Source organism: Diadema antillarum, unplaced genomic scaffold (assembly GCF_040938485.1).
Source record: "Diadema antillarum isolate AM-2024a unplaced genomic scaffold, OU_Dant_1.0 scf00000165, whole genome shotgun sequence".
Lineage (NCBI taxonomy): Eukaryota > Metazoa > Echinodermata > Echinoidea > Diadematoida > Diadematidae > Diadema > Diadema antillarum.
Genome location: NW_027271054.1, coordinates 513,700 through 530,636, shown reverse-complemented (window position 1 = coordinate 530,636; position 16,937 = coordinate 513,700). Strand labels below are relative to the sequence as shown.

Sequence of the window (16,937 nt, the reverse complement as noted above, 5' to 3'; positions counted from 1 at the left end):
CTTTTTGGTAGTTTGTTGTATTACTAGTGAATCATTATTAAGGGACAGTAATGCGCTTTGTAACTAACCCTAATCAGTTTATGTGTGTCATGTAGATGAACAGTTATCTTTAATGAAAATAGTATGTTGTAAAGAAACAAAAATTCAGCTAATACAAATGTCAAAAGTGTTGATTGTGATTCCAAACACATCAAAACAAATTGTATTGATTTACTTCTTTTAACATGTCTCTGTGAAGGGTTACTTCTTGTAGCATTCTCAAAACAAAACTAATCCATTTACAAAGGCAATTCCCACTCTCCCCTCCTCTACATCAAAGAATGCAGAGGAAAATCAAGTTGAAGTGATGTGTTTTCTTTCTTATTTCAGGTATGAAAACGTTGAAGTAAAGAATTTCACCACGAGTTGGAGGGATGGCCTAGCCTTTAATGCAGTCCTACATAGATACAGGTAACAAGATTGGCTCATATTCTCCCCAAAAAACACATAATGGCAACAACAAGAACCACAACAAACAGCCAAGAAAGACAGTGAAACGATAACAGGAACATGGACTGTAGGCTACTTTGGCACAATACATGTATGTGGTTATAGATGTTGCATAAGCTTGTGTAAGATTCTTTGTCATTAGTAAAATTGCCATTTTGTGTTTAGTTTTCTTTGAACCTGAAGTGACATATGTAGCAAAAAGAACAAACAAACAAACAGACAAACAACAACAAATCAAATGTTCGAGTTCTGGTCATTGCAAAGATACATTGTACAGTTACAGCATACGAGTTGCTGTACCTCGAGGAGAATGGTCAATCAAAGATACTCTTATCTGTATTACACTGTGATCAACAGTAGATTGACAATCATCAGGCTCGACCCCTAGTACTGCTAGAGTAGTTTGTGCCGGTGAGCAAATGCCTTAATCAGCAATTTTGTTTGCACAGAGCCATAATGGCTCATAATTTTACCTCAATTATCTCATCCCCCTTGGCTGTACATAGCACAATGGCATTTGCTAAGCTAACATATCCATCCCACAGAAAATGCTGAACTTTTATTTAACTGTTTGAGTACCATTCATTACTTGTCTGCGCATGGTGGAAATCTTTCCCCGTGAACATTCAAATGTGATTGTGTGTGCAAGAAAACTCTTTAGATTGTAATTGACATGAAAAATGGAAGTGTCTTCTCAAGAATTCCAAGCTTTTTATTGTCCTTTATGAGATTTTGACTTGTGTTTGTGTTCAGTGGAGATGTATGCAAAATGTGTGATATTTCCATGAGCATTTTGTGACAGACTACATGCAGTGTATCACATTTGTCCTCTTTTCTTTCTTTTTTTTTGACACGAATATGCCTTTATTGTATTTTATGTTAAATTCTTTAACAAACAAGCCCTTTCTCTCAAGCATGAGACATTACTTTTGTGTTGACTGAATTGAGGCTAGTGCGAGTGTTTGTTTTTCCCCCCTGTGCAAAACAGACCTGACCTTTTTGTATACCATGACCTACTGAAAGAAGAGCCTGAAGCGAGACTAGAGCATGCCTTTACTGTAGCACACAGCCATTTCAGCATAGATAGACTCCTAGACCCAGAAGGTATGTATAATATTTTAGGATAAGTAAACCCTGCAAATGAGATCTATTTCCTGTCTGGGAAAATGACCTGCTGGGCTTTGTGCAATTAAAGCCAATAAATTGACAGTGTTAAAGGGTTTGTCACAAAATAATGCCTTTAGATAAGATGTATGAGAATTTCGAAGGTTTATTCAGGTTTCTTTTGGGTGTTACGGGTCACACAGAAGTGCTATGAAGGCCACGATTGGGAAGTGGTATTAAGCAATTGATGTAGGATATCTGCTCTCTGAAGTAAAAGACAATAACTGGTTTTGGCAAAACATTAGTATTTCTAGGTGCCTAGGAATTATGATTGATGTTGGTCTTTGTAATTTTTATTGCACATTATCAATTGTCAGCCATTCTATATAAAACCAATATTCATATCGTGTTGTGTCTGTAGCAGCAAACACTTTATACTTACACCTATCACTTGGTTTTTGCAATATATAACTAATGGCTGTCACAGTTCTTCAGCCCTTAATGTGCTTTTTATCTCGGATCAACGCAAATTTCCTGAAAATATTATGTTAATGAACAGGGATCAAGGAGTCCCTATTTGTGGTAATTTTGTTCATGTGGGACTGTGGTAATATTACTCCCTCATTGGTTTGTCCAACATATAACATTGTGTCCAAGTATTATTGGGGGAACGCAATAAGAAATAATAAGAAATGTTGATAAGGACTATTAAAAATTGCAAGTTACAGCTACGTATGAGCATTGAAACTGTAAGTGTTATCTCTACTGATGCATTGTGAGAAGGGATGCAAAATGTCTGAATGTGGTGATGATTTTATCTCTCCCCTCTTTCTCTCTCTATCTCTCCGTCTATCTATGGTTGTATTTATCTATCTATCTATCTATCTATCTATCTATCTATCTGTCTGCATGTATACATATATTTTTCATTCTTCACTCTGACCTTCCGTTCTGCAGACGTGAACGTAGACAAACCTGACAAGAAGTCGGTGTTGATGTACGTGACTTCCCTGTACAAAGCACTCTCAACCCAAGCCACCTTGATCAAAGAAGCCGACCAGGTCGTCGGGTCTCAGACGTCTCTTAACCTCAGCCGCAGCTCCGCCCCGGAGAGTTTCACCACCGCGTCGCCAGACCTGGTCAGTATCACAGAAAATCACCAGAAAATGAACCCCACAGAACAAATAGAGTGCAAGAGGGACAGATATATAAAGAGGGACAGACAGATGTACACATTCCCACAGAGGTACATACACATACAGACACCTAGAAAGACAAACAGACACACCAAACAAGCAAAATAAACATAGGATGGACATAAGTTGAAAAATGAATTGGTCTTATGAACTTGATGAACTTGGAGTCATTTGGACCTTCTTTTTCCATTGGTACTATCAACATTTGTGTGGTGTTACTCTCTTACCAAAACCAAACTGAAAAGTTTTTTAAAAAAAAAATAGAAAAAAAAGAATACAGTACTGGCGATGTTTTCATTGAGGGCTGCGAGTCTGTACACCTGAGGCCATGTCTCAACAAGATGATGAAAAATTTGCTGATGACATTTATCTTTCCTAAAATTCTCTGCAGTCATTATCCGACATGAGTGAGATCGACATCGAAAGCTACCAGTCCAACATGGAGACGGTGTTGGCATGGTTACTGAATGCCGAGAGCCACCTCGAGCACGAGGAGGAGGTGTCCAGCAACGTAGATGAAGTGAAGGACCAGTTCCACACCCATGAGGTGAGAATGATAATGGTGGAAGAGAAGGCGGAGGAGGAAGAGGAGGAATAAAGTGATGATGAATGAACAATGCTCTGAAGACTGACCCAATATGATCTGCAAATTACTTGAATCACATTATGCCAAACTTGCTGAAGTACAAGCTCACATACTTTGTACATTTTGTAAAAGCTCTCCTCATTGAAGAAAATATGACTGGTCTTCTGAAATGTGAAGTAGATGGAGAAATTTCTTATCCTTATTATTGAGGTATATTTGCTATCTAATTGCTGCCTGTTAGCAACAGACAAGCTAAACAAAAATGATGCTGTATTCAGGCAAGCAAGTAAATACATGTACTTCTTTAGAAGTGTGATAGTTTGACTGTTTACTTTAGAATTTGTCTTTTATTCATGATCCAAGTACTCTGTACATTCCCAGAGATCAAATGCAAGAAGTTTTCTTCTCCCTCGACAAAAAATTGAAAATTTTGAAGAGTTTCAGTGCGAAAATGGGCTAAGTGCCATTTTAAAACATTTTAAAGTAAGTCCATCATCAGACAGAGCGAAATAAACCCTTTCCAGTGATACCTCATCACATGTTTGACATAACAGGGAATATTCTTATAGTTATGATTAACCCGTTGAGGAGGAGGCCCGAGTACACTCGGGCAGGTGTCTATGAGAAATGCGTGTTGTAGCAAAATTAGTCCATCCTCAACGGGTTAAGAATATTCCACATTCCATAGTTTCTTATTATTCTCTGTTTTTTAGCAGCTTTTATTGTAGATATCTCAATTTGAATAACAAGAATGGAGTTAGCTTGTTTTGCAATAAAACTCTTCATTCCTTTTTCCCTCTTTGTTATGCGTGTCCTCCTGTAGAACTTCATGGTGGAGCTGATGACACACCAGAACAGTGTGGGGAACGCCCTCCAGGAGGGCAACCATCTCATCATGGAATCCAAGGTGAACGAGGAGGAGGAGAGCGAGATACGGGAGCAGATGACCCTCCTCAACGGGCGCTGGGAGGCCCTCCGCATCTCGGCCATGGAGAGACAGGCACTGTGAGTAGAGGCCTTTGAGGGGGGTGGGATGAGATGGGCGGAGTCGGACGGAGTGGGGCGGAGTGGGGTAGAGTCAGGTTTATGTGAAGATTCATATCTGTTTTTATTGCAAAATGTAGAAATGCAAGATAAATGCAATTTGATTGAGATTCTAGTCTTGTCTACTGATGTTAAGTATGTGGTTACCCCATTACCATTGAGGTACTCATCATTGATATCATCTTATAGTAATCAGCTGCCTGACCAGCTTTGTCATATTTTTCCTATTCATCAAAATCATAAGTATCATCATTATTGGTAAATGACATTTACATAATCATCAGCATAATTTTTTTCACTCTCTGCCTCATACTTGGTGCTGCTCACCAACATCATCATCATCCCCTCCTCCTCCTCCTCCTCCTCATCATCATCATCATCATCATCAATGTTATTTTCACTACTATCATTGTTATCATCATCATTAAATGTCCTCATTAACATCAACGTCATCAACATCACATCACCATCCGTCCCATTTTTACTGGAGTGTCTCATGTCGTGGCAAGAGGCTGGCGTCTCCACCGAACCTGCGGGTCAAGGAACTTACGTCATCCACTTGTCTCCATTCTCTCCTCCCCCAGATTACACGAAGTACTAATGAAGCTGCAGCAGAAACAGTTGAACGACCTCCGAGACTGGCTGACCAAGACAGAGCAGTACATCGACAGCAGATCCCACATTGGGGACAACCTCGACGCCGTCAACTCTCAGATCGATGACCTCCGGGTAAGAATACCGCTGTGACTTCAGTCATGAATGATCTGTTTGAGGAAATCGACTTCACTGTGTTGATGAGCAACAAATTCATTTACTCTGAATCCATTTACATGTTTGCTGCACATTCAGTTATATGGCAATACTGCAGTGTCTGAATGAAATGTATCGCAATTTAAGTTAAAGGGATCGTATAGTTTTGGTTCAGACCTAATTCCAGGTTTCTAACATTTTTGTGAGATAATGAGAAACTTTTTATGAAATATGAAAGACCATGTAATTCCATGAGGAATTCAAAGTTTATTTGATGAAAATTGGTTTGAAATGGCTGAGACATCCAAAACAGAGTGATTCTAATAAAGTGTGGGACCCACATTTCATTACGATGGCATTGTTTTACTTTGTTTTTGGATGTGTCAGTCCATCCAAACCCGAATTTCATCAAATAAATTTTACATTCCTCTTAAAATGGTATACTCTGTACTATTTCATAAATGTTTTCTTGGTATCTCGCAAAAAGTTAAAAGCCCAATTCTCATCTCCACCAATACTGTACCATCCCTTTAAGATGACTGTCTGTTTGCTTCAGTCAAGTTTTCTATTATACAAATATCGACTGCTACAGAGGGAGATGGTAAAACTATTTGCACCGAGGTGATTTCTCAACAGTGCTATGTCCCGAGACGAAGTCGAGGGACATGGCACTGTTGAGAAATCACCGAGGTCAAATAGTTTTACCATGGCCCGAAAGAAAGCAGTCGATATTTGTTTTATATCTCTCTCGAGCATTTTACTAGAGTGATGACAAGGTTCCCTTTTGTTGGAAAAATGTGCAGGTTTAACGTTAAATCTAACGTTAGGCCGTGGCAGTGCAGTAGCAGTGCGTGCAGCGCGTAACGAACAACACCGCTGTATGTATAGGCCACCGTGTATGTATTAAACCGTTGTTGATTCCTGCGCACGAGCTACACTGCACTACAGCGTGCAAAACTCCGAAAGATCGTGGAGGTCCAGGACTAACGTTAGAAGTAGGCCTAAAGCGGCTTCGTTCCCCAGATCATCTTCAAAATTGGTTTTCGTGTATTCCTAATTCGTACCTGATATGTTGTCCTTCTGCTGCAATCATTCCTCTGTTACTTGAAGCAGTCACTTTGTCAACTGAGCTGAACTGCATTGATCACACTAATGTTACACACACACGCCATCGCACCACAGATTTCTGTAATGCCGTCGCGCACGCACTGTGTACTGCGCTAGCTAGCTAGCTTCAAGCCACAGGACTGTCGCTAGCTAAAGTATCGCCACTACGCGCACTGCTTACATTCTAAAGTGAGAAATGTAGATATCGATCACACGATCACGATTGGGTGCAGATCGTGGATTCCCAAAAGTACTAGCTGGCTAGCAACTCTTTGCACCACATCCAGCTGCTCGTAGCTAGCTTAAAGCGAGTAAAACTACACCATTTTCGTGCTCTGTATAATCATATGGCAAGAAACTTTACATGAGGGATATAATAAGCTGTTCATCTTGTTGGAAAACAGCATACACTCGTATAGTGCTGTTGTATATTTGATATATGACTTTAGCTGTTTTGACTGTTTCCTAGCTTGGACAAGCCTTCATGAGACCTACAAGTAGAATTTACATTGTGACAGATTAATGCACTCGGGATCTATCGAGGCTGTTTTCTTTACAGTGTCCACTTGTATATATTGGTCACTTTCTGTAGTAGAGTGGACACACCACAGCCCCTTTCCCTGTATCGTCTATGCTCAATGAGTTGAATGACTTCTAGTGAATGGCCTATGCAATGTCGTGGCATCTTTTTAGAGCAGTATTGCTCACTTATACATGAATGTGACTGATGATTTGATAAGTCCCATTGTTATGTAATGTTATGTAATCATTGCTGCAACAGGCACTCCAGGAGGACCTTGAGAGCCAACAGCGTCAGGTGAACTCCCTCTCACACATGGTAGTGGTCGTCGATGAGAGCAGCCCAGAAAATGGTGAGAATTCTTTTTTTTTTTTTTTCCTTTACCCCCATCCATTTTGTTGCGACATCTACATGTAGTCACTGAAGTTCTGAACATTGCTGTGACATTCCCTTGTATCTATCTAGACAGAAGTTTTTCCCCAGCCGTGGCATTGGTGATCCAGTTAACTCGTTGAGGACGAGTCCCTAGTATACTCGGGCAGGTGTCTATGGAAAATGTGTGTTGTAGCAAAATCAAACCGTCCTCAATGGGTTAATCTCATTTGCCAAGCTTATGTACATGCTTGCAGGTCGACCAGCCACACTGATGGCCATTGCAAGGAAATTCATTTGTGCAACACCTTATCCCAATGTGTTTCTTTAAGACTTCCCTACCGATCCTAAAACACAGCATCATTTGTGCTCTTTGCTCCCTTTGATACATGCTATATGGTCACTAACCGGCTAGAAAACAAGAATGTGAAGCTCATACCTGATTTACCATTAGAGGCAGATGATATTATTTTAAGATCATGTAGACCTTGCACACAAGTTAAATAAATCTTGCAATATTCCCCCTGCAGCCACAGCAGCACTGGAAGAGCAGCTGACGTCGCTGGGGGAGCGCTGGGCCAGCGTCTGCCAGTGGACGGAGCAGCAGTGGGCAGTGCTGCAAAACGTTCAGCTGCAGTGGCAGCGCTACGTCGACGCCCAGCAGCGGTTCGAGGGCTGGCTGAGTGGCGCCGAGTCCTCCCTTGCCCTCATGAGGCTGACTCAGCCACAGACTGACCAAGAGGCCGTCGAGATGGTCAAGAAACTGAAGGTCAGTTTTTTAGCTCATCTTCGTATGGCATCACGACTGGCACAGATGCTCAGTAGGTGATATCCTCAAATAGCCACGAGTAATGGCCATGAGTGTAGGTGTATTTTGAATCGCATTTGTTCAGGCACATGACGGCAATATGAAGTTATTTCAACACATGAAAAATGGCAGCATTACTGAATTGATTTCAGATATATATGTTTCATATTATATCCCAGACTTGTATTGACTGCTCATAATTCCTACATTGTTACCTTCTAACCCGATTGGAACAAGTGACCCTCATCATCACGGTCGCTGTATATGTATTTTGGTAACCTGCATTTATACCAGATGATAGAGTGATGTGACTTGCAAGTAAAATGCTGTCTCTTGACGGGTTGGCAGAGCTTGATATCGAGAGAGCATTGAGCGTAATACTTGGCCCATCCCACATGACTGTTGTAAGGTTCTGAGCAATTTGCTATCTAGTTATTTCCTTGATTTAAATGTAATTCTATGCACCACAGGTGATAGAGCAAGAGCTGGAGCTGCAGCACAGTGAGTTCAGCCGTCTGAACACCCTGGCCCAGAACGTGGTGCAGCACATGGATGAGGACCACCCTGGGGTGGCGGCCATTCAGACGGCCCTGGAGGAGTTCTCCCAACGCTGGGATAGCATCGTACAGCAGATGGAGAGCCAGTCCAGGCTGGTGAGTTGGACATTGGGCGTGGCGTGGGGGTGTGGCGTGGGGTGTGACAGGGGGCGTGGCATGGGGTGTGGCAGGGGGCGTGGCATGGAGTGTGGCAGGGGGGCATGGCATGGGGTGTGGCAGGGGGGCATGGCATCACTTGGACCAGGTTCTCGGGGATTCACATGAGACGAGACGCCACACTCTTTAAGCAGCACTATGTGTGGTCTTGATGGTGTAGTTTAACCTTTTGAAATGGTGTGTTTGGAGCTGATACACTGGCTTTATTCAAAGTAGGATGAATGTTTTGTATACTTCAGAGTTGTTCTAATGAAAGCGTTCATGAAGGATTTATCATGACAGAAATAGAAGAGTTACTGTTTCTATAACATACCCCAGCTTAACAGGAAAGCTTTTTGAACCAGAATTAACTTGACAACATCCGGACGATCGTTTTTACCCTGCCTGTTGAGACACTCCACACAGAGTATTGTTGCGGTAACTTCTGCCAAATTCATCCCTAGCCACCGTGAGGTAACCACCCAGACATTACGTCAACAGCATCCAACAACCCTTCTGTTAAGGTGCTCTCAAAATAAGATTAGGCTTATACACGCATGCGTAATGCTGAATAGTCCAGACAGACCAACATAATGCAGGGATCACAATCCCATCTTGTTTATGAACACCGTTGCCTGTTTAAATGCACACATTTTAAATCAATATTAGATCTTGGTGTATAGAAGTCATTCTTCTGTGTTTACTCTGCTTATTTGATTGGAATGTATCATACTGTACAAGCAAAGTTGGCCACTGCAAATCCATGTTGGACACACCAGGGTTGTCAATACTGACTCTATCTTCCATTTCCCTGGAGTAACTGTGTTCAAATCTGACAGCAGCACTTCTTTGAAAGAAACTGGTTTGACTAGGCTCTGCTCTTCATTGATCCAATGTCCAGCGCTTGGGTTGGATCGCACATGAACAGCTAGGTTGCTATAGAAAGCTACCGGGAGAAGGCTTTTCATGCTCTGTCCATTTGGACAGTAACGCTTCCTCTCTCCAGTGTTTGTATTGCTCAAGGAGAGGATTGTTACCCCGACTTTGTTGTCTGGACAATGTTTAGAGAAGGTCTGTTAAAACAGGGCTTTAAGATGCTATTGTCATTTTAGACTTTAAAATGCTGGTAACATTTTAGAGACTGAAATTGTATGGCAATGTTTTTCTGGTATTTCTGTTGTAAAGGTTGCTGAGAGTGGTTTCAACCTCAATGCCGTGCCTGTCACCGACGAGATCAACACCTCGTCCACCACCACCTCCTACTCCCTCAACGATACGGTCGTCACGGAGACGCTGGTCACCAAGACCATCCACCAGACGGTGCACATGGCTCCGTCCAGTGGCAGCGCCGCGGACGCCGCCTCCTCCCTGACTTCGCCGGGCGGCGTCAAGCGCCCCAACGAGGACAGCGAGTTGAGGCGGCGCTTCGACGGTGAGCTGGGCAGCCTCGTCTCCTGGGTGGAGGACACGGAGCAGCGCATCATGTCAGAGGGGGAGCCCACCCCGGACACGCCAGACCTTGATATTCAGAAGAAAATCTATGAGGTAAGTGATTTGTTCTTTCTCCCTTTCCCACTTACCTAAATTTTATCATTACCAGTGTATTGTTATTCCTTGTTTAAATATAGACATGTTCATTAGCTCAAACAGAACCTTTACAATTCTCTTCTTTTTTATAGTGGTTTATTATTAGCTGTTCTGGAACTGACTAACTTGTAATGTTTCAACTCCGCCCAGTGTTCTCTACAGATGAAGGCAGTTGCCTTTGTGACATATTGGAGCTTTACTACAGTGTATATCCTGTGTAATAACCCTAACAGTGTCATGCACTGTGATGTATTCACCCAGGTGTAAATTTTCTGCCAAGGGAATGTGATTTCTGCTGATTGTATGTAGCATGCATTCCATTTATTTTCTTTCCCTTTCTTCTTCACCTGGCGCACACATGAAACATCACATAACCTGTTATTGCTCAGTGTTGAAATGGAGGTAATTCCTCTCGAACCAAAACAGTCGGCATTTTTAATTGTCTTGACTTCATACTGATACATGTTACTATACATTCAACACCTTACCAGTATTCTTACAAACTTGCCCCTCCTTTGAAAGATTTAGAAAATTATGCCGTCAATTGAGTTACACGTTTTAAACAAATATTTATTATGGCATAATGGTTATTTATTGAATGTTTTAACAATTTTATATTTTTTTTTAACTGTTTGTATTGTTGGTTTTTTTTAATGATTTTTCTTCTTTGGTTCCATTAACCCCTTTTATGGTATTTTAAACTCAGTTTTTTATTTTTGGTGTGTCATTACAGTAATCTCTATTACACAGGTTTTTTTTTTTAAATAATACATTTTGTTTATGCCGAATTCAGAATACTTTTTAAGTCAGTCTCCATGGTCTAAAGTATCTTTTAAAGCTTGTATTGTTTTGTGTATATGTGTTATACTTGTATATGATTTTTTTTTAAATTCTTTTTTTTTATGAAGTCTATTGTAATCCAATGTTTTTATCATGTATATGTACACAGGGCTCCCCTAGAAAGCAGTTGTGAAACTGAGGGAACTACCCTGTTTAAATATGACGGAATAAATAAATAAATAAATTTGTCAGTCTTGATAAGATCTTCTTGAGATGACTCTGAGAAGCATTCCAAACATTAACAGTGAATAGATTCGACCAGAGAATTTGTTCAGGTTGGCTGAATAAAAGAGAATGAAACTGATAAAGAGCTTGAAGGAATTCTCAGATCCCTAACAACTATTGCTTGATTATCTCCATAAAATCTGCTTGAGAGGGTGAATTTGTGCAGTAGAGCATTAAGCAGTGATTATGTCTGGAGTTATGTGATAAGTTTACACATTGTCTGTGTGTTCAAACATTGGCATAACCACAGATCAAGATGTACATTCAGGGGAGTGAATGAATGGTTGAAATCAGACACATATATTTTGCAAGTTGTTGATGTGCCCTTGTACACATAGGTCACATTAGGGCCACAGCAGTCTCAAAATGTGGCTTATCTCGCTACACACATATTCTACATTCCTTGAGGCTTAAGTTGATTAAATCTGTCTGGTCAAATTTGTTATTTGCACGTGTAATAGACTGATATATTTCCTCTCACTCTTTCTCTGTCTCTGGAAAGACCCCTGAAATGATTTTTGTTTGTGACACTCCGCAAAGTTTCATTTAACATGTTCTGAAGAAAAATATCTCCAGTGTAATGCAGTTTTTGTACACTTCTTATACTTCTTCCTTGAGTGCATGCACAAGTATTAACCCATTGAGGACAGACTGATTTTGCTACAACACGCATTTGTCATAGACACCTGCCTGAGTATTCTCGGGACTCGTCGTCAACGGGTTGACTACAGTAGGACTCAACATTAACAGTGGCTCTGTGGTCCAGTTGTCCAGGCCACTAATATTGATGTTGGGCCACCAAATTCCAAAAAGGCTGTCTCTTGGTAGCCCAATTAGGCAGCTAAAATGCAAAATGAATTTTTATATTACTTTTGTTTCCGATGACTACTTTTCTTTTTCGGGCCAGTAAAATTTCACATTCAGAGATTATAGTAGCCCGAACAAGCCACAAGAGAAAAAACAGTGACTGTCAAGCATCGTATATAGTATGTATGGTATTGCCACAAAGTATATGTCAGAGTTGAAAATGGTCCATGGCACTTGTGCACCAAGAGAGGGCACACTTTAATGAACCATGGGATTGTAATCTGGCCAACTTTTTACCCTCCCTAGAACCTTGACCATGACTGGCAGGAGAGGCAGGGAAGGGTGAGGACCGTATCGGAGCTTGCTGACAAGCTGATGGACCTCACCCATGAAGGTAAGGCATTGCCACCTTGCGAGGGCGTTGTGATAAGTGCTTGACACACTGACACTCCTTAATCTAATCATACAATAGTGTAGTTTTTTTGTCTTACATAATAGTAGTCAAGTCTGCTGGCGTGTGTCTCTTAAAAACAAAAAACAAAATATCAACAAAATTGTATGTGCTTCTTTAACTGCTGAGTCATTGTGTAATTCCAGGTTGTCATGTCATTCCAGCAGCTGCTGTATTTTTTTGCATTAACTTCATTGTCCAACTTCCACAAATTTACACTATAATGGATTAACTAAACTTTTGTTTCGCAATTGGTTTTAGGGGCACTTTTGATGAATGGCAGTGAAATACATTGCAGCATGGCAAGTTACTCGTGCTATGGGATAAATAAAATAAAAGCTAAAGATCATTGTATATGAATTACATTTAAAAAAGTGAGCTTTATGAGCAAGAAGCCAAATGGACTGCCAGATGAAAGTGCCTTATACTTTAATGCAAACTGCATTGAGATCATGTAGTAAGAGGAATGAGATAAAGCAGTAGTTACCTATGTCTTGTCAGATATTGTGAAGCTGTATTGCGGACTACATTTTCCAAGTCCAGCATTTGAAGCATTTAGACCAATGCTCCCATTTATCCTCCGACTTTAAATTGATGGACAAGCGGCGTTCGAGACTACACAAACTTTTCTCCCCCTTTTTGCCCTTTGACCTCCGACCTGCGAGCAGACGGCACCTCCCCCGAGCCAATCCACCAGTCGATGACGAGCTTCACGGAGCGCTGGCACGAGGTGCACGTCTTGCTGGAGGACCGGAAGCGAAAGCTGGACCAGGCGGTGCGCCACCAGGAGTTTGAGGCAGAGCTGAAGCGGCTGCAGAAGGCGCTGGAGCCGGTGGAGCACTGGTTGGAGGAAGAGCCCCAGGGGCCGACCTCAGATGACCTCCAGCGACTCAAGATGCAGCTGGATCAGTGCAGGGTAAATCTTGCCTGTATTCATTTTCTTTTTTGTTTCTATATCTTTGTTTTCACATTTTTTTTATTTGTAATATTTGTCAAACTTGCTGAATGAGAGTACTTGACAGTAACTGGAAAGTGAAGACAAGCTGAAACAAAGTAAAAACAAGAAGGAAATCAGAAAGGACAACTGATAAATACTGGTTGGAATCTCAACTTGACACAGAAATTTTCAAACACTTAGTGAAGATTTGAGTCAGATGTGTACATTCCTTCACTTGCATTGAATTATGTTTTGTACTCTAGGGTAAATCTTGCCTGTATTGATTTTCTGTTTTGTTCTTGTATGATTGTATTCATATATTTATAATATGCATGATCAAACTATACTGAATGAGAGAACTCAACAGTTGACTGAAAAATGAACACATGCTGGAAAACCAAGCAAAAAGAAAAAAAGATTATTACTAAATATCGGGTAGAATCTCAACTTGTGACACAGAAGTTTCAAATACTGAGTGAAAGTTTGAGCCAACTCTGTACATTCCCTCACTTATGTTGAATAAGGTTTTCTACTCTTATCATAGCCTTGTGCGATCAGAAAAGCTTGAAAGTAAAGATGTAAGTTAAAAGATTTATATTCTCATGAGAAGCATATCTTAGAAGTCAAAAGAACCTAAACAGGAGAAACAAATAGAGTGCTAGATACAAATTGTATTTACATTGCCCCAAGATGAACAAGTGAATCCTGCAGGAATTGCCCAGGTACATGATAGCTGCAATACCACCCTATAAATCTGAATTCCTTCCCTATCTTCCATCACGTTTGCAGGCCAAACAGACTGAACTCTCTATCAACGCCAGCCATGTGGAGCGACTCTACGCCTCGGCCGCCGACCTCACATCCTTCGACTCCACCCTGTCCCGATCTACCCAGCGCGACCTCAAGGCATTCCGCCAGCGGTGGGACGCAACGCGGGAGAAGTTGGACGAGAGGGAGAAACAGCTCACCGACGCGGTCAACTCGGCCCCGCCCGTCCAGTACTTGGAGGCGCTGCGGGCCTTGACCCAGTGGCTGGGCAGCGTCCAGCTGGCCCTCAAAGAGGAGGAGGTCTTTCTCTCGGACATCGACGACCTCGAGGACCAGCTACAGAAGTATAAGGTGGGCAACAATTTGAGAAGCAGAAGGAGATTGAGCCAAATATGTTTCTCTACTTATTCCATTCTCAAGAAGCCTTCAAATTTCTGCATGTTCATCACTTAAAGAGGAATTGCCATGAGTAGCTCAATATGATTGTGTGCAATGATGATGTACAGTGTGGACAACAAGGTACAGATTTTTGTACATTGTCTTTTGTCTATTTTACGCAGTTTGTTGCCCATTAGGTTTTTATTCAGATCACAGAAGTGACTAGAACTGCTATAGGTTACACTTTGAGATGCGACTCTTAATGCAAATATAGCACTGACTTGGTAAATGTTAACTGTCAAGTTTTGACTCCAGTGGCAAGTGCAGCATGGTCTTCTAAATGCTGAATTTCATACCTTCCTTGTCACCCACTCCATTCCTTTGCATTTCAGGAGGTGGAGACGACGATTAACGAGCAGCGATCCAGCTACGACTTTGTGAACCGGACGGGCAAGGAGCTGGTGGTGTCTGCCCGCTCCTCGGCCCAGGCGGAGGGGATCCAGAGGGACCTCACCCAGCTCAACCGCAACTGGGAGGACGTGACTCGGCTCTGCGAGGAGCGCAAGGGCCTCCTGGACCGGTCCATCAATGAACTCCGACTTTGGCAGGTTGGTATTAGTGGTGATGGGTGGTAGGGGGGGGGGGATTCCTCTTACGAGGAGAGATGCCACAGGTGAAAGGTTATTGGTGATTACGTTTGATAGTTTGATATACCCTACTCTTTTTGCAGGTGGTAGAGTATCTGTGGGTCAGTAGGTATTAAGGGTGTCATTGCAGAAGATCATCAACCATCTGTGAACATCTTCTGGTGGGTAGTTGTGTTACTGCAAATCACTGAAGTATGGTTTCGGGAGAATTGGAATGTTTGAAGGGTCAATGAACCTTGACCCCAGCAGGTAGTTAGATGTCCAGGGGGTCACTTGGGGGGCATTTCAGCAAGCATTTTGTCATATATTTTTTCCTAACAAATGTGCTCTCAGCCAATAAGCCAGTTCGGAGTTAGCTCATGTGCACATGGGTACAAATGACCTTTCATTTTTCTCAGTTGGTTAAGCACTTCACTTAATTCAAAGTGACTTAATGCATTAGCTTGCCAAACATAGCAATTTATGGAACTCGTATTCAAATAAAGAATGAACCTGCGTAGATGAAGTGACCAGAATGGTTCGTCAGTCAACACTTTGGGAAGCACCCTTTGTGCTGTTTTGAATACATTATCGGGGTTTTTTTTCTTTCTGTTAACATTGCCAAATACCTGATAGGCTTGCTGTCAGGTGGATGTACTGTCAGGTGCCATTTATAAGAATAATCATAGCATTACAGATGCTTATCTCAGTGAATTTAAAAACCAGCCTGTCTCGCAGTATAAATGACCTTTTTCTGCTCATGCTCAAACTGGAACCCCGAACTGGCTTATTAGATGCAAGGATTTCAGAAGCTTATAACAGTTTGTTAGAAAAAGTATCTGACAAAACTCTTGATGAAATGCCCCCTGAAGTAGAATGTTACAGGTGAATTGCTATGGGTGAATAGGTCCACCTCCTATTACAACTGAAGTTTGTAATGAAGAAAGGCTTTTGGGTAGTTTTCACGAATGAAGAGTCATAGTTTAATAATCATTTTTGGAGAGCCTTTGCTTACAGAAGAGAGTTGTATATAAACTTACATGGGGGCACATAAATGTAGAGTTATATATAAACGTACCTACAGTCTATAATATATATTCTTCAATTTGTCATGATTCTATTCCTGACACACAGGATGAGGTGAGTGGTCTGACAAGCTGGATGGCGGACCTGGATGTCTTCTTCTCAGCGGAGGAGGTTGCCCTTGGCGACATGGATGTACTCAAAGACCAGCTGGACCAGAGCAAGGTGAGATGGTATACCTCATCCCCTTAATCCCTTAAAGGGATGGTACAGTATTGGTGGAGATGAGAATTGGGCTTTTAACTTTTTGCAAGATACCAAGAAAACACTTATGATATAGTACAGAACATACCATTTTAAGAGGAATTCAAAGTTTATTTGATCAAAATCGAGTTTGGAATGACTGAAACATCCAAAAACAAAGTAAAACAAAGCGATCATAATAAAGTGTGGGTCCCACACTTTATTAAAATCGCTCTTTTGTGGATATCTCAGCCATTTCAAAACCAATTTTCATCAAATAAACGTTGAATTCCTCATAGAATTACATGCTCTTTCATATTTCATAAGATGTTTCTCATTATCTCACCAAAAAATGTTAGAAACCTGAAATTTGGTCTCAACCAA

At 41.4% G+C, this 16,937-nt stretch overlaps 1 protein-coding gene across 1 annotated transcript in view; it reads left to right on the top strand.

Annotated features, from left to right (window-relative positions):
- Positions 1-16,937, top strand: part of LOC139722442 (dystrophin-like) — a 127,577-nt gene that overhangs the window by 39,531 nt on the left and 71,109 nt on the right. The window contains exons 7-21 of the mRNA XM_071633736.1: positions 370-450; positions 1,478-1,593; positions 2,551-2,732; positions 3,181-3,336; positions 4,199-4,380; positions 5,004-5,148; positions 7,058-7,148; positions 7,699-7,937; positions 8,447-8,629; positions 9,854-10,213; positions 12,434-12,521; positions 13,247-13,494; positions 14,305-14,634; positions 15,054-15,269; positions 16,422-16,535. Of these exons, the coding sequence (XP_071489837.1) occupies positions 370-450; positions 1,478-1,593; positions 2,551-2,732; positions 3,181-3,336; positions 4,199-4,380; positions 5,004-5,148; positions 7,058-7,148; positions 7,699-7,937; positions 8,447-8,629; positions 9,854-10,213; positions 12,434-12,521; positions 13,247-13,494; positions 14,305-14,634; positions 15,054-15,269; positions 16,422-16,535 (2,731 nt within the window). The remainder of the gene's footprint in view (positions 1-369; positions 451-1,477; positions 1,594-2,550; positions 2,733-3,180; positions 3,337-4,198; positions 4,381-5,003; positions 5,149-7,057; positions 7,149-7,698; positions 7,938-8,446; positions 8,630-9,853; positions 10,214-12,433; positions 12,522-13,246; positions 13,495-14,304; positions 14,635-15,053; positions 15,270-16,421; positions 16,536-16,937) is intronic.